Here is a 26,750-nt window from a genome sequence, read left to right as displayed (position 1 = left end):
ATGGGAGAGAGGGCTGCAATTTTTTAACATCTCCAGTTACACAGCATAAGAACTTCAAATACTAAGGCCCAAACCTCAGGCCCTAGTCTGAGGTCTCAGGTCTCTACCTTGTGGAGAAGATCTGTGCTTGCAGCTGTATCTCGGGGCATCCCATCTGAAATAAGTCTCAACTCAGAAGCACGGGCTGCCTTCCCTTCAGCAGAAGCACCAAGTTCCTTACACAAAACACAGGCTAAACCCTACAGATATTCCCTATTTCAACTCTAGTACTTTGGAACATGGATTCCCTGCTTGTCAGAAATGGGAAGCAGACCCGGGAGCAGACGATGCCACTCTCAGAGAGAGCAGAATCGCTCCCACTGGGCACAGGCAGCATGCAGGACTGCAGGGCTCACACGCACTGCGGAGCCTGACAATGAAGGGCTCTCCTTTGCCTTTTGGGTCCACACGGGATTACTTACGTTTTCCTATTGGATTAAAAACACTGAGAGGGAGACACCCAAAGCAGCCCGTAGCTGGGATCTGCATCCCGGCAGGTCCTGCAGCCCGGGATCCCAAATAGGACACATGGAGAAGGAGAATTGTAGCAAAATGATCAATTTTCTTTTCTCTGTGATACTGGTATCTGCAGTTTCATTTGGAAGATAGACACAGAGAATGCAGCTAGGTAAATTCTTATAGGTAGATGTACTATCGACTTCTAGATAAATACTAGGTAGACCTTTAGAAAAGCAGCATTTGCACTAGTACAGAATTCAATTTTGTGTGCTGTTAGTAGTAAATGAAAAAGAAACAACAGTGTAAACTGGATAGCAGAACAGTGAGATCCCGGAGTTCAATTAAACTCAGTTCTGCTTGATGTCCCTGCAGCTGCTGAAGCAAAGCTAGGGGGTAACTTGTATCTTTGAGCTTTATATACCCCAGGCACCAGGCAGTTTCCTATCATATTAACCATCTGAGTCTTTTCTGTCCAAAAAAAAATAAAATAAAATAAAATAAATAAATAAAAAATAAAGTTCTAACTAAGGAAATCCCTTTTTAAAATAATTTAAATTTTCATTCACAGAACTCCACTATACAGTTAAGACTGGATAACTCCCCCATAGGACCATGGTCAAGCAAGCAATAAAGGGGCTGAGCTACTCAATCCTTAATTACAAAAAACTCCCTTTCAGAACTACTTCCACCTCCCAAGAAGGAACTGATTTACAAACAGGATGTAATCCCACGTGCAGTTTCTGGCCTAACCACGTGTGTGTATGGGTGATCACTGGTAATGCACAGATAGGTGCACTGAGCCCAGCCAGCAAACATGAGCACTAATCATTCAGTGGTACCACACATGTAAAATTGCTTGTGTGCTTGCAGCGACCCAGTTTCACCAGGCATTTATCTGTGCAGATATCAAGGAGACAAACAAACAATAAATGACTCAGAATTTAACATCCTGGCTGATGCCTTGCGGATGAAGTATTCAGCTCAAATGCAGAAGCATTATTCAAATCATGCTTCAAAAACGCACACATTCATGGCTGAATTTTTCAGTTTTCTATCCAATTTAGTTTTCATTCTTACCTTAGTTAAAAGTAAGAACAACTTTTGGTAAGATTAGTCTCAGTTGGACTATTTTAAAATCATCACACTGTAACATAAACTCTCACCTAATTTACTAGCTAGGAAACAGTGCAAGGGCTGAAAAGGCTATCAGGGCAGGGCTGCTAGTTTTGGTGATGATAGTGTTTATATGAACAGGAATATGAAACTACAGCCTAGAATAGATGGTACAAAGTGCTCTGCAGTAGTGCTCTCTCCAGTGATTGCAAAGAAGCCTTGATAAGGCTTATCGAGAAGGCCTTGATAAGCACTTTAGACCAGGTGACAACCTGTCAAATAGCCATGTCACAGTCACGTCTGTCTTCTACTACGATAGGACATCTATTTACAGCTAAGAAGCCAAACACAAGCTAGGGGTTTCACTTTAATATATTATAAAGCATGTTATGAATTGAGAAAAAAGTAATACTGTTTGTAACATCAAAAGCAAATTGATTTACTTTTAATAATTATAAATCAAGTCATTACATGTTTTCATATGTATTTTTATATTCTTGTGTGCCAATTACACAACCTAGCAGAAAAGAACAGAAGCATGAAATACATGAGAATATTCTTCAAAATCGAAGTGAGGACATTCAAACTAATTATGCATCCAAAAGTTTCCTTCCCAGGATTTATCCTGGAGTTTGGGTTTGCATTCATTATCCATGCAAGGTATTGAACACCGGTATATGACAATTTTTATAGCAACACATGGAGTAGAGAGAGTTTAAAGGAGTTTGCCCTCATTAGCAAACATCTGGCAACACGGCTGTTCCCAACAGCCACGTGTCTGCACTGCTGGTGTGAATCATTTTATTTACCAGTCACATTAATGCTCAGCTCCTGCCCAGAGATGACTTCAACTATCAGACCAGGGAAGAACATTCACTCCAGGATAAAAAAAGGCAAGGCTGCCAATGTCATAAAAAAAGAGTTCTGAGCAGAGGAGTTATCCTACTGCAACTGCGCAGTCAATTTAGATATGAAAAATTCATCAGGCAGCAGTTGTTAGGATATTGGAGCATCAATCTTGCTTTTGCAAAGCTGCGAGGAGGCGGCGCGCGCGTTCGCCCTGCCGGTCAGAGCGGCCGCTCGAGCAGCTCAGCCTCCCTGCGCTCCAGGCAGGGACCCTCAGCTGCCCGGGATGGGCTCCGGGACGGCACCCATGGGTGCAACGCGGCGCCGCAGCCTCCTCACGCTGCTCAGAGTGAGAAAATGGGGCAAGACTGGTAAAACCCTCTGTCAGCACCTCAGTGAGCAGTGTTCGGCCCTGGATTAGCCCTGTGTCAGCCAGGAGCAGACCCCACAACTGAGGGCACATTGCGCTTTATCACTTGGTACCAAATCCAGTGTCTCATCAACTTGGAGGAATAATAAATTCTAATACATCACAAATAACATTGTTTAAAATATCTGGACATCTTGTCACATCTTCTATTGACTACTGTAATAAACATTGTTAAATAAAATTCATGTATCGCGGAAAGGTCTTGCTTGGAAAAACAGTAATATTCTCTGTTAACACTTTGAATAGTCTAAAGGTCAATTTACAAGCAAAACTACATATGTCAGTTAGAATGCAAAAGCTGATGGACCTAAAAAGGGTCACTTGACACTTAACAAAGCCATTAGGATAAAAGAAATATATCAAGTCAAGCATTTTGGCGTCTGTAATCATATTTCTTTACAGTTCATGCCCATGCTTGTAGCTGATAGTTATGGACACATAACGGACAATCTCTATTTTATAAATGACTGAAATAACACTTTTAGCAGGCATTTTGTTTTCAGTGAGTCACATTATTAGTTTTCGATTGCTCTGGAATAGAATTTGTTCTATAAATATCTTTTTTTTTTAACCAAACTATTCAAAAAATCTTGCAGAAGCAAAGAAACCATTTTTCTTCTTCCTGGGATGACCTGTGAACTAAGAAATCAGAATCCTTAAAATTCTAGACATGGTGTATTCTCTTGTTTTAATGTAAAAGTAGTACTGTGAAAACAGAAAAAAAAAAAACGGGAAAAAAAAGAGATTGTTTTTCTAGCTAAAGGAAGCAACTAAGATAATAAATTTTTTGAGAAGTGTATTGGGGGAAAGCGAAGAGAATGGTAAAATAAAAGGAAAAGAGACTGATTTAATGAAGCTAGGCAAAAAGCTCCTTACTCTTGGCTACAACAGAAAGGACATACGCATGGAGGTATTTAGAACTGAGTGTTTTCCATACTGTCATAGCTTGGTGCTGTATCTGCAGCTTTCTGGAAAGAGTGTATCTATGATTAAGCCAATCAAGTGCAGCTTGAATTCAATTTTCTCCCCCAGGTGAATGGTTACAGGCACTGACTTCGCTGTCACTAGGAGCAGCTACGTGCCCAGCGGGGGAAGCAAATATTCAGCTTTGCACTATGGGCCCTTTGCACCGCGGGTATTCTGCGTTTTCACTCACCCCCCTTGCCTTTGAGAACTCGCATTACACCATACGGCACAGAACAGGTTGGCTGTAATGTTCTTGCCCATCTTTTCCTCACTGCTAAAACATGAGCTTTACTCAGCATTTCCTCCAGAGTTAATCTGTTTTGGGACAATACAAATGACCCTGGTATGATAATATATTGCAGATTTTTGAAGAGTTGCTTTTAACGAATCCGCTTGCTTCCCATAGTGATATTTAAAGCAGATGTGAAGGTGAGCTAAAGATGGGGAAGTAACACTGCTTTACTTAGAAGTAAACTATGGTACCCACTGCATCCTGCTCTTCCAAATTACAAGAGCAAGCTGCACTTCAAAGAACTGTTTCCAGATAAGCCTACTCCACAGTTAACAAAAAGACAGGTATTTTGCGAGGAAGGGCTTGTATTTTTGTGCTCTGTCATTTCTTATCCATCTAAACCACCACTGCAGTCAAAGAAATACCAGGTGCTACAACAATGCTGCTCACGGGAAGTCAAACAGCAGGATTATCTAGTTAAAATCCAAGAGTAATCTGCTTTCCTAATCATTCTTACAGCTTACTATTTTTGTTTATGCATGTCTATTTAGTTGCAACATGAAAAATACCAAGGAGATTTACATTTTCATCAGAGATACTATAAATAGAGACAGATTTGTCTAACAAGTTTCTGAGCTTCAAAGAAGAAATACTGTAAGTAGATACACTGGTTTATAAGAAATTCTCTTAATTTTCAGGTTTTCTCTTACCACTATGTAACATATTCTTATTTATACATTTCTGTGATTATTCTCTACCTGCTCAAATTGCTCATTTTTGTATTTAGACTCTCGTGATTATTCTCTACCTGTTCAAATTGCTCATTCTCATCTTTGCTTTAATCAGTGCTTCTGGAAATTGTTTTCTGCTAAAGCACACAGCCTGCAAACAGAACAGTGTCAGAAGTCAAGCTACAAAGCAGATTTATGGATGGGAGAGGCCTGTAACTTTAAATAGTCTCAGAGATTGCCTGGGTAAACTCCACAGAGCGATATTTGGAGAAATAATCCCTCTTTTAGCACTAACTGTCAAATTGAGAAGGTTGCACACTCAATCTACAACTGCCAATGACCGCATCTCATCTGTGCAATCAGAAAACCTCATTTTACACAAATCTTTAATAATGAGTAATTCTTTTCTGTGATGCTATCCCATTGATGCTGATTAATGTCAGTCAGTGCTAAGCTAGAAGAGGAGTGACAGAGGGTACTGTATGCAGGCTTAGGATCTGCTTGTTTCCTGCTGGATGCTCGACTTAGCTCTAACTTGCAACAAATGAGAACATAACAACTGTGAGCCCACAGAATATTTATAGGAAAAATGGTTATCCACATCTAAGGACTGAGTACTGGACTATCCCCATATGAAAGACACGAACCTCCAAACCTATTTATAGAAAAGAACACGTTTTCTTACATCACGAGCCTTCTCAGGCAGCATGGTCACGCACGATCTAGACGATGAGCAATATTTCACTTTATTTGACACCTAAACAAATTCTGCAATACAGTTTATCAATTTTTTTCCAGCTAATGGTCTTCAAAGCAGCATCATCCCAAAGCCTCTGGTTACCTCCACCCTGCTGCCTACGGCCGCGCTGTTTCACTGCCTCCCAACCCCTTCTCCCTGAGGTAAGGACGCTCCCGGAGGAAGGAGGCAGGCGGGGCGGCTGTCTGCTCTCCAGCAGAGGCATGGAGACGGGGCCAAGGTGGCTCCTGCGGCCCGGGGCAGCCCCGCGCTGTCCCAGCACGCGGATGTCCTCACATGCCTTCACGCCATGCCCGCCGGTAAACCGCATCCGCCTTCAGCTCCGGGTTTCAGGAATAGCGCTGCTGTGGGCTGCGTTATTTTTGGCACAGAGCGCCAAGGAGCCACACACACTAGAAAGCTCCCAAAGAACGAGGCAGGGCCAAGGAAACCCTCTCGTCGCCCAGGCTGCGCAGCGTGGGCGTCCGTGTCTGCTCCGGAGGGTGTCGGGGCCTTCCCCGTCCCTGCTCACAGGGACAGCATGGCCACAGACTTCGTGAGGGACAGGGAGAGAAGCCGCTCTGAAAGCAAATCCTGAATCCCAAAGGCAGAGAAGAAAAAGATACGAGGAAGGAAGCACGGGAGAAAAGAGCTGTGCTTTGGTCCTTCACATCAATCACCACAGACCCGCTTAGAAATCAGAAGAATCACAGGATGGCTGAGGTTGGAAGGGAATGGCTGGTTTCCAATAAACACTGGAATACATTCCAATAACCAAGACAATAGTTCAAGAACTTTTTTAGGTTTTCTTTGGTTCTTTTTTTTGTTTTGCTTTGTTTGTTTTTTTTTTTGCCAATCAGGTATTTAACTAACATTATGTTAATAGATAATGAACTAATTATAAAGATCATGAAACGCTCATAAATTCCTAGCGAGGATTCTCAATATCTTGAAAGAAAACGGGTAAATATTTAATTAATAGTTAATTAAATCTTAAGAGTCCAATTACGTGTAAGGGAGATAGGAAGAAAATACTTAAAAAGAAACGGGGAAGTTGGGGGAGCCAAAGAAAGAACTTCTAAAACATGCCTGTACAGAAACTCATCTCAACCTGCTGTGTAACTACACATGCCAGTACTTTATCCTAGTTATTTAAACATATGTCCTGTTTCTCTAGTGTTTTTTAATGTGTTTTATTCTGTAGAATCAAGTTTTGAGCCTATCCCAAATCCAAAACAGATGAAAGAAAATGAGCAGAAAAAAACTTGAGAAAGTCAAATCGTAAGTATCATTTTTAACACATTTCTAGAGATGAACCCTTTCTTAAGCTGCACTCTTGACAGAGAATTCACAAGATATGTGAAGCCATTTTACTGCCAGTGTTTAAACATCACTAATCCCAATAATACTCATCTAGGTAATTGGCACATTAGGGTCAAATTATCCCAGCATCAAGTCTAGACAGAAAAATAAGCATAGTTCTTGAAAAACACATCTCAGAAATATCATTTTGTTATTAAGTAATTTGGTAGTTGAGATATACCAGATATTTGTAGCAGTTAAGTTTCCAAATGACTGTAATCCACTGACTTTAGTTGCATTATGACAATAAAAACTGGGTGAGAATATTTATTTTACATACCTTTACAGATATGTTACCACTGGTTTCAAATAAACTTTGCCTTTAAACAGAAGTGTTGAACAAACTGAAGCCTTTGCATTAATACAATTGACATTTTTTAAAGTCAGGGGTTTTTAAGGTAGTTTTTATTTTAGCACTAATTCCTTGAAGCTCACTATACTGTTATTTGTTGTTAGCATTGTTTTCAGGCCTTTAGTTTTCAAGCTACTGTGGAATGCTTACACCCAGCTAATTGAAAGTAACTTTTCCAGTAAAATATACCCCTGCATATAATCACTAAAATTGCAGAATTCCTTTCATATAATTACTTGGAGACTGTGTTTTGTAGGAGACATGAAGTCTGCATGGAGGGATATCTTCCCTACAAATACATCGTCCTGCTATATTTCCTCATACACACTTCTAAGTCCTTCAGAAATAGACAGCATTTTTTAAAATATTTCTCTTTATATAGGGACTTTCCCAAAACGTCAGAAGTTCAATATATTAATTTCCGCAAGATTCTGACTTGTACATTCCAATTTTCCAAATGGTTCTTTCCTCAGTTTTCAATCACTTTCTAATTATTCATTTTTCTGTTCTTGCTTCCCCCACCACCACTAACCATTTAAATAGCAATGCAGGAGAGCTATACTTGGTAAGGCCCCATTTAATGAAAGGGTCTCCTTTCCTTACAGGTTTTTCTGACAATATCAGAAGCCTCTTTTAATGCCTCCTACATTATCACTCCGTGTTCTCTACCGAAAATGTGTGGCTAGTTCAATAGTTTCTCCTTGCATGTTTTCCATCACTGGTGTCTTGTGGAGGTCTTTCTTTACTCCAGATATTTTAAAGTCACACATAAAACACACAGGCTGCATTTTACGTATTTAATGTGACCTATAAATTTGACCTTTGAGTTGCCACAGTTCATAACCCATAAACTATAAATCCTGCTCTCCTACTATCAACATTTCTTCCCTGGCCATAAAAATAAATGCTTCTTGATATGCACACAGGCACACTGGCACAGAAGACTAAGACAAGCAAGAAGTAAATGAAATAAACAGTTAATGTTCTGCAAAAAGAGGGACTACCATGCTGAGCTACCAGCTTGGAGAAAAGCCAATGAGCAAATGTGCCTAAAAGTAGCAAAGCATCTGATGAAGAAACCAGTGAAAAGGATTCTGCTCTGAAGGTGTTTGGACTAACAAGACACAAAGTATAGAGGATAACTTGTTTCTAGTAAGAAGTGAGCACAAAATCCATGGCAAAAAAGCAAAACTAAATACGTTGCATCATGAATCATCTTTTCAACTTGTAAATTCCTATGAAGGTGTCCATTGGTGAATTACTATATTACATGATATGATAACTGTTACTTACCTTAAAAAGTTACTCAAAAAAAAAAGATTTTTTTTCTGCATCGTTATTCAGAAATAAGACAGAATAAGACATAACTTCCACAAGTTTCCATAAGCAGCAGCATCATTTGCAAATAATTATAGTATACAAAGCCACTCAGTTTAAAAATGTTACTAACCCAAGCATAAGAATCACCCTGTTATCTCCAGCTATGTATGTAAAGTTGCATATTTCATTTCAACCACTATTTGTTTTCGATATTTCTTATTATTCATGCATTTGCCTATGTGCCTAGATATGGAATCATATGTTAAGGAACAGCAAATTTACTTGACCAAATGATCCCTGAGCCAGGAAAATATATCAGCCATGTATTTTTCATCAGAAGAGATATTCTGATACCATGCTAATTTCAGAACTTTATTTTTAATATTATGTAATATACATATTCAGTCACTTAGTCATCTGTATTTCTTCATCAGTGACTAGCACACAAAAGCATCTCAGCAGATTCTATCTTTCCCTTCTTCATCAAAAATTCTGTCCTTAAAAATACAAAACTAGATCACTGCTCATCACTCACGTCACTGATGTGCATGTGATGCATTTACATTTTGCAAGCATTTTTCAGATTACCCCTGTTGCTGACACCTTGCACCAAGATGCTACAAAATATTTCAAGCTCTCTGATTATCTCACAAATACCCCTAATACTCATATTTCTCAAACTACTGATATGTCTTCTATCTTTTTTATTCACCTTTAATAGTTTTTCTTCTGATTAGAGGTGAGTTATATGATAGGGATCTAGCTGACCTTCAGTCAGGAGCTGCATCTCATTTGCTAGTTGCTTACTAATCATTTGTTTTCTCAGCCAGGTCTGTAAGGAGATGATTCATCTTTGCTAACTTTACCCAGCTAAGTGTTATTTGCACCATTTTAAATAGGCATCTTTCCTAAGAGTGGGATGAATCCCCAGCTAGAAGTGCCTGCTCTTTTCATTGCACATAAAAAGAGTATAAACAACGAGCGTACTTAGCTAGCACATAGCCTGGGGCAAGCTGAGCAAATCCCTTGAAACATTAAAATAGAAAGTGTATAGTATTAGTTTACCCCTTGTCTCCTTGGAGACATGATGCTAATACACACACATTCTGAAACTCAAATGTAATCTTGAAAGTGAAATCCCCTAAAGCACAACCTCTCTCTCAAAGCTGCCTGGACACCTCTATCTCCGAGAAGGTGCTTTTTGTTACAACGGTGCATCTTTCTTTGTCAGAGGAAGCAGGTACATGTTAATTTGCCTGGGACGTCGCCTCTTTTGCCGTTTTCCTGCTTGTTGTTTGCCATGTTTGGAGAACCTCAGCTGCTGACCCTTCCTCCACTTCTCAGATGAGTTTTCCGCTGTCACTGCTATCACAGCACTTCCAAGCTGTAGGCGACTATGCAGATTTTCACTCTTTTGGTCAGTTTTGCACTGTTTACAACTCTCCCTCTAAAGTGATCATTGGCCTCACTATCTGTTCATCTTGGCTCTGGTAGCTACAGTGCTGCCAAATGGTTACTTTTACTCTTTTAAATTGCTCACATTGATTAATTTGACAAGTGTGACATATACACTGGCCTGCAAGTGCAGACAAATTAGAGAGATGGACCAAATATCCCTCAGTCTTCATTACAGTGATGAGGCCAACATTTCCAAAAAGCTATTTTGACATTTCAAACTCTTTAAAACATGACAAGCTCCACAGAGCATAGACCTTATTTTTTTCCACGTATACAGACCTCAATACATTTTAGACAATACTGTAATATTTGCAACAATAGAAGAGCAATAGTGAAAGAGTTCTCCACTGATCCGGGATTTTGTCCTAAAGAACTAGGTTATTTACAGTTTTTACTGCCATTATCCTCTTCTCATATCTACAACTTTTCTATCCAAAGTTGGAAAATAAGTACAATTTTAACATGCTAAACTCACCTCAAGTATTACAGAAATCCTACAAATAGTCACAGAAAGCAAATACAGCGCAAGGAAGCTTTCAGTTCATTGGAATAAACCTCACTTCAGGGTTGTTAGGTGCTTAAATCTAGAAGTTTTCGATAATTAGATAATTGGAAACACAGCAGTTCATATAATTGTTTCACAGTCTCTCACAGTGTTTGCTGTCTGTTTCTCAGCATTTGCAGTATCATCAACCTTCCCCCTCACCAAGATATTTTTTTGAGTGCATCACTTACTTTGTAATACGGTCAATGTTAGCAATTTGCTTCTGGTTCCGGATTATTTCTATAGCTGCCCAAAGGTGCTGGATTGCCTTTGTATCTGCCTGTCGTCTCTTCGTTAAGCGTGCCATGACCTGTTTACTTGGTCAGCTGCAGCCGATAAATAAAAAGAATACACCAAAAAGTTAATCGTGAATTATGAAATGGATTACATGATGATCATCTTGCAATAAATACGATTACAAGGAAAATTTTGTTAACCTATAGCAATCCAATTTGTACTGTTACTTGTAAACAGCAACAAATTTAATATTATAATGTACTAGAATCTCTTTCATATCACATAATCTGTACGTAAGACAAAACATAGAACAGTAAAAATTATCAAACCAAAAGCAAATGACTGAAGCTATCAAACTGATTATAAGAGGCTTCTTAATTCACACCTCAAAACTTGGGGAAAAAAAGAAAGTCACCACAGCCAGAGACCTTCACGGCCTCCTGTACTGGTTGATACCCATTAAAAAGGGTTTCAGTAGAGCCTGACTATCACACTGTGTTAGTGGGAGCTCTGAAAGAAGCAAACAAGAACATCCACAGTTATAATGAAGTTCTCACAATACAACTTTTGCATTTTTACTACTTATATCAATTTAAAAGAAATCATTTTGCCTGCAGTTGTGTGCAAAACTGTATTTTTAGGGTTGATAAATACACTGGAACAATTCCATTTTCTGTAGCATGCTAAAATGCAACCGGACCAAAGTGCTTCTGACGGCATTTACCCATCTAACCAACCTTGAGTGGAAACATAATGAGCATCTGGCTTTGTTTACAAATCTTCCAAAAGCTCCAGGCAATGAGTACAGATAAGTCATAAATCGCCTACAGCTCCACTACGGGCACAGAATCCCCTTCTAAAAACTTAACAATGCATTTTGATCACTAAATAACTTTTTTCAATAAATGACTTTCTTCCAGTACCATCACTTTCTGAATGAAAAAGAAAGAAAGAAAAAAAAAGGCTGATTTGACTGCTACCAATACATCTAATTTATTTTAGAGCTCTATATCCTAAAAAAGAACTCTGTGGTATGTATCATGATACCTACAGCTAGTAGAAATTTAACTTCAGTAACCCCAAAATAGCATTTAAAAAATGCAAAAATATGACACCATCTGTGCAACGTTAAAGCTAAGAATTTAAGTATTAAAAAACCCCCTCCACTCCAATTCACGAAAGTTCAAGCGATGCCAGCACCCTCTTGGTCGTGCAGATGCCACCGAGGAGTCCGCGGGACCTACGGGTACTTCTCTAAGTACTGCCAAGCTCCGGACCCGCTGCCAGCTCCACAATGCACATACACACCATGGGTGCCATGAAACAAGGTGGAGCTCACTGCTCTTAAGGAGAAGGAGCAATTTAGCAGCCCCGTACTCCACTCGATGCAGACGACTGTCCTAGAAGAAGACACGGTGCGCCTGTGCTCCCCGCACTGCACCATCTCCAAGGAGATTGCATCGGGGAGATCATAATAATAAAAAAACCCTAGTCTGTATGTGAAACATATGACTAATTGTAGGATTTAATTCCTAAAGAAAACAAGCCAATAAAACACAAAACGGGATTAGATGTTAACATGGAGAAGAGCAGACTTCAGAGCTCGCCCATCTTTGCGGCCAGGGAGCGTGAAACTCTCCTCGCGAGGCAGCGGCGGCTCCCATGAGCGCAACCCTCGAGTGCTTTGGGTTTTACCTCCCTCACAAGTACCCGTGCTTTGGGTTTTACCTCGCTCGCAAGTACCCGTTTTAAAAAGATCACGTAGCAGTGATGGGCCGGCTCTCCCGTTGGGGCCGGGGAGGAGCCGCTCACCCCTGACCTTGGGAGCTGCAGGAAATGGCGCCGCACTCCCCCTCTGGTCACCGCCATGCAGCGACGCTTGATTTTTCCCCGCTGTTTTAAAAACAACAATTATCCTTGGCAGTCCGGACAGCACGAGCAGAACCAGGGGCAGCAGGAAGGAGGTATTTTGCCTTTACGCCCCTCGGTCAGCAGCTGCCGGAGGCTGAGGGCGCCCATGAGGACGGCGCATCAGGACCAGGGCTCTGGGCTGGCAAATCCCCCCAGGAAGGCAGAGCGGCCTGTGTCCAAGGCGGAGAGCAAAGACGAGGGTCCATCGCATGGACCAGCCTGGCTTGAGCCCCTCACAAAACGACACTGCTGACCCTGCGGCCCCGTCATGGGGCCCTGCGGCCCTGTCATGATGCTGTGTGGTCTCCCTCCTGCCCACTTGCCTCCCCTTCCCGAACGAGTCTCCTCTGGTGTTTGCAGCCCCTTTCAGGGAGCCCGGGATGGGCTCCTCCAGCTCCCCCATGCACCTAGGAATGAAAACGAGAGGAGTTCTGCCCTATTTGACACATCAACCACTTACGTTTTGCTCTGCTTTTCAACATACGGTAATGTCAGCAGGTAATTCTACCTCCATGCGTCACTTCTATATTTGCCATCTTTGCTTAAAGCCACTTTTGCTAAATCCCGTCATAGAAGGAATCTTGTAGCCCCACACTTAGAAAAATGCTGAAGTAATTTTACTTTTTTCAAAACGCCTACGCCATTTTTTGTGTTATTTCCATCTTAAAACGGTCTGATGAAGAGAAAATATCAACAGCCTTCCTTTCACACAAAGAAAAGTGAGGAAAAAGTTGTGTCAAGTTTCTTCCCACTTGTCACACGTCTCCTCTCTGCATTTCCACACAAATCTTATCAGTTTTGTGTATTATCACCGAACTCAGAAGATAACTTGTATCAGGCTGCTACTAGTCTAGAAAATGCCTTGCAAGGCTCCTTCCAAGCAAGAGAAAAATGTCCTGACATGCCCACCTTAATCCTGCAAAAGAAAGGTGCGAGTGTAATGGGAGGCCAGTGAGAGTCTAAAATCTGCATTTATCGCTGCAGACTCTGCGAGAGAGCCAATATCCACATTCTGGGCACGTGAGAACGTGCAAGAACCTGTGACTTGGAGGTTAAACAGTAGAAGTGGCTGCTCCGGCTCTGCAGTGTTTTAAAGAATTAAGTTACAACTCCAGGGACTCTTGAAAATCACAACACTGACACGTACTCTTACATAGACACGTTTGAAGATGTTTCTCATCTGCTCTTCCATTACAGAAGTCATTTCAAGAAAAACTAAAAGCAGAATTAAACTTCCAGCTTGTGATTTGCAAACTACCATGTTTACTTAGCTACATCACAGCACAAAATTATTTGTGTACAGTCATTTTTTTAGAGCCACTCATGCCATTTTTGTCATCCAGAAGTTCACAAGCTTGTGGATATAGGATGTAGCTGTTTTCATTGAGGCTGAAAACCCTTAGAGAAATGTTGGCAAACAAAACACTGCTAAACATGCTAAAGATTTGTATTAGCAGGATGTGTCTTTTGGTGTTTTGCAGGCATCCACAGGACATCCACAACACGGGGAGCCATCTCCCCAGAAAGGCCAAGTGTTGGGTAGCTGGCACACCACCTTACATGCTTAGACCAGACACCAAGCTACAACAAGGCCTGAAGGCTAATCATTTAGCTTCTCACTTTTCAACTCTTTTAACTATTCCTTATATAATTTATAAGGTTTTATAAAGTAAGGTTTGAACATGTTTGTCTGCAATATCCTATGTACCTTGTTTTGAAAAGTGCAATGCTTTATTGTACACAGCTTTACTCAGGAGCGCAGTGTCACCCTCATTTCTCAATCCTGAGGAAGAGCGAGCAGAGAACTGCTCTTGTGAACATGAGCACCAGGTCACCCACGCAAACCAAGCAAAGCACCCAGCAAAGCGTGCGCTGCCAGGCCCCGGCAATGCCACGGTGGCAGCAGACCAGACTCTCCGGACAGAAATGCTACGAGCCATTGGATACACACTCGGCCAAATGGGAGTCTGTACAACTGTGTTTCTGGAGTACTGGATACAGAAATCCGCACTGGAATTCAAAACAAAAGAAACAAAAATCACCTTTGCAACATGTCTTGGGATTTAGCAGTAAGAACCTCCTGACCTACTGTGTGCATCTAGAGTATTGTATTAGTAAAATATTAGATACATTAAGCTAGACTATATTAGCATATACTGTCACATACTGTGTTCAGCTGCAGACTGTCCATATCTGTAAACACAGTCAAATCTTGCAAGGCTCGAGCTGTTCAATATAATCTCCCAAGCAAATTATGATGCCCCTGAAAGTTTAACTACCCAGTTGGACTTTGCACTAGGCAGATGGCCTGGTAGTCAGGTGCTGCCTCTTTGATGGGGACTGCTAATTAAGAGCTGACAAGCAACAGCTTGTTAAACCTCCTGTAAGTACCTGACCATAGCTGAGGATGCCTGTGGTCCTAGTCTCTTCCTGGGCAAAGTCAAACAGGTTGAACTTCATCCCTGCAACTGTTTGGTTGAGACGTGGTATGCAGCTAATTGCAACTGAAAGATGCTTTAAGAAGCTGCTCCTTGCCATGGCTCAGCAGAAAGTTTCTGTCCCTCAGCCCTAGGTCCTTGTGACTTGCAACTATTTTGTTCAAAAAATACAGCAGAAAGATTTCAGGCTCAGCAGGAAGAAGACTCTATACTCAGTCCTACATTTTTGGGGGTTTTTTTGTGCTGTGAGACAGGCTAAGAAACTTGGACAAAGACCCACGTACCCATTTATATGCACTTTATTATGTGACACGCTCTAGTATTTCTTAAAATGTTACTTTTTTATAGTAAGAATAAAACTGTATGTAACAGCCATTCAAGTAATTCCAAATGTTCAGTGCTTTGTTCTCGTATTGAATAGGACCTTCCTATTAAAGTCTAAATTACGAATTTGGGAATAGATGTAGATGTTGGGTTCCTTAACGTTATACAGATCCTGAACTCTATACAGATCTGAAATTCTGCAAATTTATAGTTTGCAATTTAAACTGCTGTTAAAATCAATCTTTCACCACTAGTTTAATGGGAGGGTAAATTCTTCAGTACTTCCCTCCTAGGAGAGTGAAAAACAAAGGCAGTAACTACGCTGTTTTCACATACACCAGTGTACATGTGAAAACTGTTTGCCCGAGCATCGATAGAGGTAATGTAAGTGTGGAGAAACAAGACAAAGTTTAACTTCGGGTCTGCTTTCCCAGAGCTACAGACTTAATCACGTGGGGAGAAGCTGCCAGACTGAGGAGGAAGGTCTTGGCAAGAGCAATCCTGCATTTTGCTCAACATTTAGTTGCCTTCCCAAGTGTGTAATTTTGTAAGAATAACTTCAGGATTAGCTGGGCACCTGTTAGCAAGAGAGGATTCACTTCCAGAATAAGCAGATACTTTAGAGCATTAGAAAATTAGGGAAAAAAAAAAAGAGAGAGAGAGAAAGAGAGAAATAACAAATGGTTATGTCAAAAATAAGCAGAAAATCTCCTTAATTAATCTAATTCTTTTGATTTTCATTTAATTTAATGTAAGTTACCAAATTCTTAAGTGAGCCTTTTCAAATTAAGAGATTAGTTTATGTTGTAATGCTATAATTTTTAAGTTACTCATCAAAAGTGATATTAAAGATTTTCTGATGTTAAATGCATCATACATAAAAAAAGTTTAATTTCATAGTTACTAGTCACTAATGTGCAAAGTTTATTCAAAAGACAAATTCATTACATAATTATCCTAAATATTTCACTTAAGTGAAGTAATTGGGTTGTTATACACAACCCAGCTTTTCCTTTCTAAATTTGTAACCTGGACAGCGAGCAACTTGAGTGAGGCTTTGCAGAGCTCCCTAAAGAGCAGCAGAGACAGAAAGCAGGAATTCCTGGACTACAGGAATACAAGGCTGGAGTGCTCTGCTTCTTTCTCTTTGCAATTAATTCGTTCACTCATCTCACTCTCTGCTACTACCTTGTGGCATTCCGAGATGGCAGGAAGCCATCAGAGCCAAGGACACTACAGAATTAAAGGCTCTGAGATTTGTACTACACATGTGAAAGCTCTACTTTAATTCCCTATATTGTATTTACTTCATCTGTATGGTATTTAGTTCAAAATCATTAAGTAAGTGTACTTCACTGAGGCCAAGTGAGTTAGGCTGAGGTTTTTTAAGCTCAGATATTCTGAATCATCTACGTACAAATAGTTCAACTATTGCTTTTGAAACCAAATCCGGAATTTCTTGTTTACTTAACTCACCCCACCAAGGAGAACTTGACACAAATGAGCTTGAGGCATCAAGGCCTTCGTCCCCAAAAGAGAATTTAAGAAAGTGATGAGTAAGTGTAAACAGGGTATACCAAAACCTGAGGTGCAACATCAGCAACAGCTGCCGTGAAGGACAGAATAATAGGTATACAACCCAAGAAAGGCTGTCAGAGCAGTTTTGTTTGCTCTCTAGTATAAATCTATGTTCTGGGATAAAATGTTACCCTCAGTTCAGCTATCCAAGCCTAGTCTAGAATTTCACCAATGATAGCAAATGCCTTCCTAAAAAATTGGAAGCAATCTCTCCTTTGTTCCCATCTGGGGTATCGACTGAATAAAACTTTAGCAAAGTCAGATTGGAGAAAAAAAGAACGTAAGTGCCAAGGAAAGCAAAACAGTCAAAGGAACTAAAAGCAAAGAGCCAAATTTTTGATTGATAAAGTAGCTACACTAATTACAGTTGACTACTTTTTTTTTTCATGTTGGTCACAATGTTTTTGCTCTAAGCAACATGCCTCCATAAGCTGAAGCAGGCATTAGTTCTGCTCAAGATCCATCTCTATACAATTTTTCATGTGCACATTTATTCTATAAATCAAAGTATTTTTTCTTTAATATTTCAGGCTTGTAATATGCATTCAATACATGTAAAACAATCGATTTTTTTGCAGCCAGTAACAAAACTAAGGTACATAGGTGTGGTGAGAGAAGAACCCATGCAAAGCTTTTGTTTACCCATAAGAAAGCATCACCACTGAAAATGTACACCCTCTTAATGTATATAGCAAATAAATCAATAAATGCAATTTCAATTAAAAAAAGCCATTTTAGTGTGGTTGGCTAGGCCTTAATTAATGAAATTAAGCTACACTAAATAAAGATTTCCCACAGTGGAGCCTGCACTAGTATAAACTGGTTTAAAAATACAGCTCTCGTTAAACTGATGCAACTTTCTCATGGAGGTAAGCTCAGCTGGCAGAGTAACACAGCCTCTTGCTTCCAGGATGTGAGGCACTAGTATTAAACAGCCTTTATGTTCCTCCTTTCCTCAAGACAGGAGGAGAAAGTGTTCAGAGAAATTTCCTGTACTGAAGGCAGTTCAGCACGACTAACTTCACCATCGCTAGATCACAGAAGGTTCACACAAGGTGTAGGAAACCATCTCACTCGCCCCACAGAATCACAGAATGGTTGAGGTTGGAAGGAACCTCTAGAGATCATCTAGTCCAACCCCCCTGCTCCAGCAGGGACACCCAGAGCATGGGGCACAGGATGGCATCCAGGCGGGTTTGGAGACCTCCAGAGAAGGAGACTCCACAGCCTCCCTGGGCAGCCTGTTCCACTGCTCTGTCACCCTCACAATCAAGAAGTTTTTCCTCACATGGAGATGGAACAGTCTGTGCTTCAACTTGTATCCAATGTCCCTTGCCCTAACACTGGCCACTACCAAGAAGAGTTCGGCCCCTTACTCCCTACATTCTCCCCTCAGGTATTTAAACATATCGATAAGATCCCTTCTCAACCTTCTCCTCTCCAGCCTAAACAGGCCCAGCTCTCTTAGTCTTTCCTCATAAGATGGATGCTCAGTCCCTTAATCATCTTTGTTGCTCTGAATCATCTTCGTTGCTCTTCTCGTGCACGACTTGGGCAGAGAAAAGAAGAAAAAAAAAAAGAAGAAGAAAAAAGATGAGCTCTTCATATCGGTTTACTGGGGGAGTTACCAGCAAATAACAGGAGCACCCAAATCCGCAGCGCTCCAGCAGCAGAGCCGGGCTCCCCTGGGCACACAAGCACGTTAGCATGACTCAGCCTAAGAGGCTTAAGCTAACACGTTTTCCCTGCCATTTGCCACAGACTAAGAGCATGACCGGGGTCAGTTACAGAAGATTAGACGACACGTGGTAACAGGATCATGCGTCTCAACCCGCACTGCACACAAATACTGCCTTTCTGCGGCTCCACTATGCCCACTACTAAATTCCGGATTTTCTCAAGTTGCCCAAAGCTAAAACATGGAAAGATGCTTGAGGAAAACCAGCAGAAATAGTCTGCGCTACACAAACTCTTAATAAATAGATCCCTGGTGTCCACCCACTTGGCTGTGGAGAGCATGGACAATTAACTCAGCCATGCACCCAGAGCAAGCTCCATGGCCAACAAGGAAACTGTGTCCAAGGAAGGCTGATGGTGAGGCTGGAACTTCCTTCTGGATAACCAAAGAGATGCCCCATGGATTCTGCCACTGACTCTGATGAAAGCTTCCTGTGGAAGATATCTTCAAAAACACAAGGAAACATAAATGAGAAGCCCACACCGGCCTCCAAAAGCCATCCTCTACTCAGCATCTTCCCTTCTGCTGTAAAAGCCAAGGGGCTTGGGCTTCCTGCAAGTCTCAACTGAACCGATGGAAAAATTTTCTCCCCTCAATAAGCAAGGTGCATTAACTAAGGTATAATGACATAAGTAAATGATTTTTTTCATGGCCTATTAGCAGGAAATGTAATTCCACACAAAACTAATTTCATACTAAACAACTAGAAGAATATAAAGATTCTTTATCACTCTTCAGATAAGAAATTCTTTGGATTCTTTATATTTATTTAAAGATTCTAAGATTCTTTTCTAGTTGAAAGAATGAGGAATGTATGGAGAAGAAGAAAATCACACACACACACAAAAAAAGTTGATTCCTTTCAGATTATGCAAGATATATTGATAAAACGGGGAGTTGATATTGACTTTTTGCAGTTGTAACCCGAGACTCCAAACGACTGTTTATTCTTTCCTCCTGAAACGCACATTAACAGCCAGTATCTCCACAAAAACAATTTCTATTCTGCTGCTAGGACTCTGACTTAGACCCCCACATATTTGTGAAAACTATTTCTCCACCGGGCTGCATTTTTTATTGACAAAAGGCGGCTGGATCAATTTTTGTTGCTGCTTACCACAAATGGAGACTGCCTGAACCTGTTTCTTTCAAAGTTCCTCTCTTTGACCTCTCCCTCTCTCCAAACAAAAGCAGAGCCACAGAGTGGCTCAAGCTGCTGATACTGACCCATTTACAACGCAGGGTGTTGGGCAGCCAAGACCATTTTCCTCCAGACCTCAGGCGGCAAGGAACAAGAGTCCTGAGGGCTCTCTCGTCAACAGTCATTTCAGGGGAAAAAAAAATAATATATAAAGAAAAGAAGAGCAATTGTGAACCAAATTGCCAAGCCAAAGATGTCAGAGCTCACCAAACCTGTAAATAGGCAGAAATGCACTCCGAACTTAAAGGGTTAATATACATTGATCTGTAATACAGGTAAAACAAGCCAAAGATAAACACTGGCAAAGCTTACAGGCTTCAGTAATCAAAAGAAACCTGAAGGCAGGGAAAAGAGCAAATTGTAAAATCTGAGCTTTAGATCCTGCTCCTGAAATTGAAGATGACTCAGAAATAACGGAGGGGAGTTTCAGGCAGCGCTGCCTCAGATGAGGGGCACTTCGCTGGTAAGATCAGCAGAAAAAAACTGGGGAATCTTGGAGAACCAGAAGCCTTTCTCCAAGCTCTGCACTCACTCCTGCTTTTCTTCTCCTTGCTTTTGTGGCAGCGGATTTCCTATCTTGGGAATAGGCATCCAGCTGAAACCATACCCTCACTCCCTCATACACAGCACATACACATGCTTGTTGATTATATAAACTACGTGTAAGTTTGTCCTTCACCATGCCCCAACCCAGGTCTATCACCATCCCTTAGTGAAGCCTTAATCTCTCATTTACTTCAAACTTTCATTTGGTATTTTCTTTTCCACTGCCATTTTGATTTTTTTTTAATTAAACCAAAGCAGGTAATTTATTTTGTTCCTATTTTGTTCCTACTTGAGATTGCCCTGAACTCTCCCCCCAAAATGTGCATGTTTGGATGAGGCTAAGCCTGCCTTGAGGACAATCCACAGACATGTGAGAACAGCAGTTCTCATGGAAACTGATGTACAATGATAAACAAGAGGACTCACAGCTAAACAAATCCTTAAAGTAGAAAACAGCTGAGTATAATCACGACCCTTTTCTTCTTTGCTGCAAAAGTTAATAAATGAAAAGTGGAAAAATGGTAAAAAGGAAGTTTCATAAATCACAAGAATTAAAGGAGAAATTTAAAGGCCAACGAATGATTTGAAAAATTAAAATTTACCAAAGAAACCAATGCCAGCCAGGCAATGGACACGTGTTACTGTGAATTCAAATAACACCAGCAACTCAGCAAACCAGGACAACAGCTTATACCCAGAAAACTGTCTCCTAGCACTGCAACAAACCATTTCTCTCCCACAAGCTGTGGGAAATAAGGAGTGTGGACAAGAGGAATACAGCAGCACATGGCACTGGGTTTTCCAGCCCGCTCTTGCCGTGGCTGCTCCCTGGCAAGCGTTGGCAAATGGGCCAGGCTCCCCTGGCTCACACGTGCAGCCTTGCACTGTGCTCCTCAATCTCCACAGCTGCTTCTTGCATAAGCTCTGGTGGGACTTCCCTTTTGATCCTTCTTCTATTAACCAAGATTCACAGATTCTTCCAAGTCTTACTCCTCATCTTCTCTCATCTGAAGCCAATTTATAACTTTAAAAAATAATAAAAATTCTTCTCCAAACTTTTTCAGTTGTGGATGAACTCCATTTTGCACATTGTTGTTATTAAGCATCACTTCCACATCTTCATGATGATTTTGGCACTTTTTGTCTGCTCCATATTACTTACACAAGAAACATACTGCTTTGACCAACATACTGTATCCACATGCCCATCCACAGGCTGTACCAGAGCTACGGGTCCCAGCCACAGAAGGGGCCAGCACTGCAGGACTACCTTGCTTCTACCTGCACAATTAGGTTCCTCCTCTCCTAGGGCAGGTACATCTAAACCGCTTTCTCCAGCCCCTCCTGATTTGCACAGAGCAGATGACCCAGTCGCTTAGAGAGGAAATTACTTCCTGAAAACTCAAGAGCTCTTCCTGCTCTGTCATTACCTAGGGTTGCAGTTTATTAAAGGCAATGGGACCAGACTCATCACTTCTCAGCCACTTCCTCCAGGCAGATACATAGGATTAGTAACTTTGTCAGTAGAAGTAGGACGTCATTTTCAGATGATTTCAGTTATTCCTCTGCCTCTTGTTGGATTTTACTCCTTTAGACCAGAATACACAAGCGGCCCAGAGCTCTGACACGGAAACCTCATCCTACAACATGAGGAAAACTCATGAAACACTCAATATTATTTCTCTGCTTATCTCTGATAGCGCTGAATACTGCTAGCTCTGTCACCCCAGTAAAACCTAAAACCCAGCAAAAGTATCTAATTCTACCCTCAGCTTAATATAAACTTCAGAAAAAAGGTCACTCACAGAGCACAGGCTCTTAGTGTGATTTCGGTGGAAATCACTAACTTTTTGTGTACGGACCAAAGGCAATGGAAGCAGCAGTACTGTAACATTTAAGTGCTATAATGAAGGGCAAGCCTTTCTGGCACAGTCTTGGCGCTGCAGGAACACTGAAGGCCCTCCCAAAATTTAATTTAGAGCCCAACATATAAAACTAACTCTAGAAAGAAAGGCAGGATTCTAATAAATTTGAAGCCATCCTGGCTGGCACAATTTCTATGGAGGCAGAGTATTTTTAATTTCAAAACAAGCCATTGTTTTCGCCACTGGAAATCATGTCCTCAGCAAAGCTTGAGGGTATTCATTCTTATGAAAGTTTTACAGCAACCTGAGAAGCTCGTTCCCCGGCCGCGGACTTGAAGCTTGGATTTTCAATATAATTTTCTGCAGGAAATTGAGAAAATAAAAACACTGGACTTCTGGCAGTGTTTCCAATCAATAGCTTATTTTGTGGCGGGATATTCTTTAGTGCCAGGTAGGAGATGGGCAGCCCAATGCGCTGCCAGAGGAGCAGCAAGCTCTGTTGCTCACGACGGAGTTTATGAACCTGGAAGGTCAGATTTTCTCATGCCAAAGAGTTACTCCACACCAAAGGGGGTATTTTTCCTGCAGGCATGTAGCTTTTATTCTCACATATGTCAAACTCATTACTTAAAAAGAAACAAGCATGAATTCGGGAAGAATTCAGATAGTGATTTCCTTAAAGTTACATTTCTGGTTGGGAGACTTTCTCTGGTAGGTAGCCTTAATTCTAAAATGGTTCACAGTGGGCCTAACCCCTGCTTACATTTTCCTTGTTTTCTGGGGACACCTCTTCCACAATTTTTAATTTCAGCGCTCACTTTGCTTTCTGGAGACGGACAAGACATACATGAAATCAGAATATGAGAGCTTGTCTTCGGTCCTCAGAGTCTATGCTTTATTCTATCACACACTTATTTCTTTTGTCCAAGGCATCTAAAGTTTTTCCCTTGTTTTCACCTCCATGAACAGAAGTGTAAAAGATCTTTTCAGTGATGGAATTGGGTAAAAGAAAAAGCAGAGAATCCTAAAGCACTTATTCTAAAGCGAAGAAAGGTTGCAGTGATGCCATCAGTTGATTCATATCTAGTCTTCCAGCGCTGAGAGTCTTAACAGTGTCACCATCTTCTTTCTGTTTAAGGCAGCCTCCTATTCTTTCTTAAGCCTTGAGATTTCCTACCAAAAGTGACTGTGTGTTTGAGACTTCACTGAGCCCCAAGAGCAGCAAACCTCCTGCTGGGGAGACGTCTCAGGCCGAGTTTGTCTGAAACAACCATCACCTTGGTGGCCCTCCCTGGGAAAAGGCACTGAAGAAGACCACAAGAAGCTGTTCTCAAAGCTGTTGGTTGCCAAAAGAGTGTCTTCTCCAACAGAGTGTCCTGTCCTCACCAGAGCTCACGCCGTCCCTGCAGCCTTGGAGCACAACCCTCTGGGCTGCTACACGCGGTGACTGTCCCTGTCGGCTGCTGGATTCCGGCGACCCAGCTGATGACAGATGGACAACCAACCCAGGAGTCCAAATCCCACGAATCCACACGTCGCTTATGGCCAGCCCAGCCATCTGGCTGTGGATCTAGATAATACCACACAAGGAGGACCAAAATAAAGTAATAAATAAGCAACATACATTTGCTTTTTCTTTCCATTTCTTTCCTCTCTTCTTTGTGCTTCCTGCTTGAACTTATTTAATGTTTGCATCCTACACACTGCATCATGAATTTTTTATTTTTTAACTATTTAATATAGGTCAAGTAATCAAAACATTTTCTCACCAGCCCTCTTCATAGAGAAAATTAAATTCAAAAAGGCAACACCTGAAAACACGTAGTATTTGGCTATTCTAGGCAGCAGCCAAGGAGGTTACATTAACAAAAGCAGGAGCATTTGAAGAGGGAATTCGCAAAGGGAGAGCACCAAGAAACTTCTTTCGTCAAGGCTGCCAGTTGCTTGACAAAAATAATTCAGGGCAGAAGTTGTAACATGGGGCCCCAAAAGTATAATTGCTTAGGGAAAAAATGCAGCCTACAAAAGTTACCTAACCTGTTCAGAGAAGAAAGCTGTGATATATCCCAAAATATGCTGGGAAGACTGAAAATCTGGTTTTTAACACTAAAAGTATAAACCTCATTAAACTTGCTTTCTAAACTCACTTTTGCACAGCAGCATCTCCTTATCGTTGGCAATAATGAATATACAAACTTTCCTTAAGAAAAGTTTTCTTTTTCCGCCGCGGGTCTACTGAAATGTTCGGGTAGGTGTTTCAAACCCCAAGTGGTGTGTTTGATTTTTCCAAGAAAAAAAAATAAAACCAATTCTGTGATTTAAAGAGAAAGGAGCAGAGCCCCAAGAACACAAATTCTTTTGCCTGTGTGCTGTATTGCAAAAATGAGCCGCACATTAAGCAACTCGAGAACAGGAAATAACACTCGCAAACAAACGGATATTCTTTCCATAGCATGCGAGCTCGGAGGAGAACAGGCGAAACTTCAGCTCCCCGAATCAAGAAATGTTTATGCTACTTTTGGCAAGGCTGCTGAACGCTCGAGGAGTCCTTCCTGCCCTCATGTTTTACGATCCTTTCGGAGAATTAGATAGTCACACTTGAGTAGAAGGAAAAAAAAAACAGCTGAAAAGATTTTAATAGAGCTTTCTCCATACAAAAAAAGGTGCTATTTCACCTGCACCAAACTGACCTGGTTCTAACCCAAACAGACTTGGCAAACGAGCTTGGGAATGTCTCTCAAATCTCTTTCCTGCCTGATCTGCAGTCTCTCACAGCACAGGTGTAGGCTGTAGTAGTTCCAGCTACAGAGAGGCAGAGCTAATTTGTCTCTTCCCACTCTGTGGAGCTGCGTGTTTGTATTTCGCATGTGTCTCCATCGGGAGGGACAGGCTGGAAATCAACCGACTAAAAGCAGACGTCTATTTCAGAGCTAATCCCTCCACGCTGCCTTCACACTTGCCTGGATCAGCTCAGCCCAAGGATTCAGCTCCTGGCATAAGCAGAAGTCTCAAACAGGTCACGTGGATTAAGTCCTGGAATTAACCGTTTCCCTCCAGGAAGCCAAAGGGAGACGAGGATGACGAGCTCAGAGCTGGCAGTTAAGTTTCCTGACTCCCCTCAGGAAGGCTGAGCACTCGTAACCAGTGGTTATGGTCAGCTGCTTTGAAGCCCTACTTGAAACCACATTTCTCATATCTCAGCTAAGGGCTCTAACAATCATATTACTGCTTTTTTTTCTTTTCTGCTCATTTGAGTTAAAAGATTTCACCGTGATATGTTCACTTTCCATATGGACATCTCTGAATAAACAGAAGATATCTTACATACCCCATCTGTTTGAAGTCAAGAAATGCAGTTGTGTTTTTTCACCAAAAACCGAATGACTGTATATATTTTTTTTTGAAAAATACGAGAATGGAAAATTTTCATTTTTTGCTCAAATAAAGGTTACACTTAACAGTTCTAAGTCAGGAAAATGAGATCTTAATTCGAGAGACAAGTGGACTGACTACATGATCTCCTGAGTTCCCTGTTCTACCCTTCTAGTAAAACGACTAATTAATGGTCATTTCCGAATGTCCTGTTCTCCTTTTCCAGCTGAAGAGGGGTATCTTCTGAAATGCACTTTCCTGATGGATGGAGACACGTTGAGAGCCCAGGCCCCATGTCCCTGTGCCTGCAGCTGCACATGGACGAGGGAGGTCCCCAAGCACCAGCCCGGGCCAGGACTCCGGAAAATCCTTCCAATCCTCTAGGACTGATCTGACGCTGTAATTCAAACCTCAGAAGCTTTCTTTGTCTTTTCCTCTGATTTATTAAGGGTGAGAAGCCTGCTGTTCTACCTGTTAAAACATGTTCCTCTATTCTAGTATGCACAGTGGGAGTTTTAGTAAAGCCAGTTTAAGAAAACCCCAACACAGCGCATCTAAATTCTTTCCTATAGTTTTTACTCACAAATGGTGAGTTCACATATGGTACCACACTGGAAATGCTCCTCATATAATAAAGAAATGCTTCAGCAGTAGTTATTTAAAGCAAACTTTAGAAGCAAGCTGCATCTCCAGGTTTATTTCAGAAGAAATTCCCTACCTCTGCACCCTCAGCTCATAGAATCACAGAATGCCTAAAGTTGGAAGAGACCTCCAGAGGTCATCTAGTCCAACCCCCCTGTACACAGAGGGTCACCTACAGCACGTGGCACAGGGCCGCATCCAAGCGGGTTTTGAAGATCTCCAAAGGAGGAGACTCCACAACCTCTCTGGGCAGCCTGTTCCAGGGCTGTGTCACCCTCACTGTTAAGAAATGTTTTCTTAAGTTCTTCCC

At 41.3% G+C, this 26,750-nt stretch overlaps 1 protein-coding gene across 4 annotated transcripts in view; it reads right to left on the bottom strand.

Annotated features, from left to right (window-relative positions):
- Positions 1 to 26,750, bottom strand: part of ZMYND11 (zinc finger MYND-type containing 11) — a 99,447-nt gene that overhangs the window by 48,035 nt on the left and 24,662 nt on the right. For all 4 annotated transcript variants that reach the window (XM_026052992.1, XM_026052994.1, XM_026052993.1 and 1 more), the window contains one exon: positions 10,780 to 10,914. In XM_026052992.1, coding sequence (XP_025908777.1) covers positions 10,780 to 10,895 — 116 coding nt within the window. In that variant the 5' untranslated portion in view covers positions 10,896 to 10,914. Of the gene's footprint in view, positions 1 to 10,779; positions 10,915 to 26,750 lie in introns of those variants that run through there.

This window comes from Nothoprocta perdicaria, unplaced genomic scaffold, assembly GCF_003342845.1.
Source record: "Nothoprocta perdicaria isolate Ctin4 unplaced genomic scaffold, notPer1 scaffold_95, whole genome shotgun sequence".
Taxonomy (NCBI): domain Eukaryota; kingdom Metazoa; phylum Chordata; class Aves; order Tinamiformes; family Tinamidae; genus Nothoprocta; species Nothoprocta perdicaria.
This window is presented reverse-complemented; position numbering and strand designations above follow the sequence as displayed.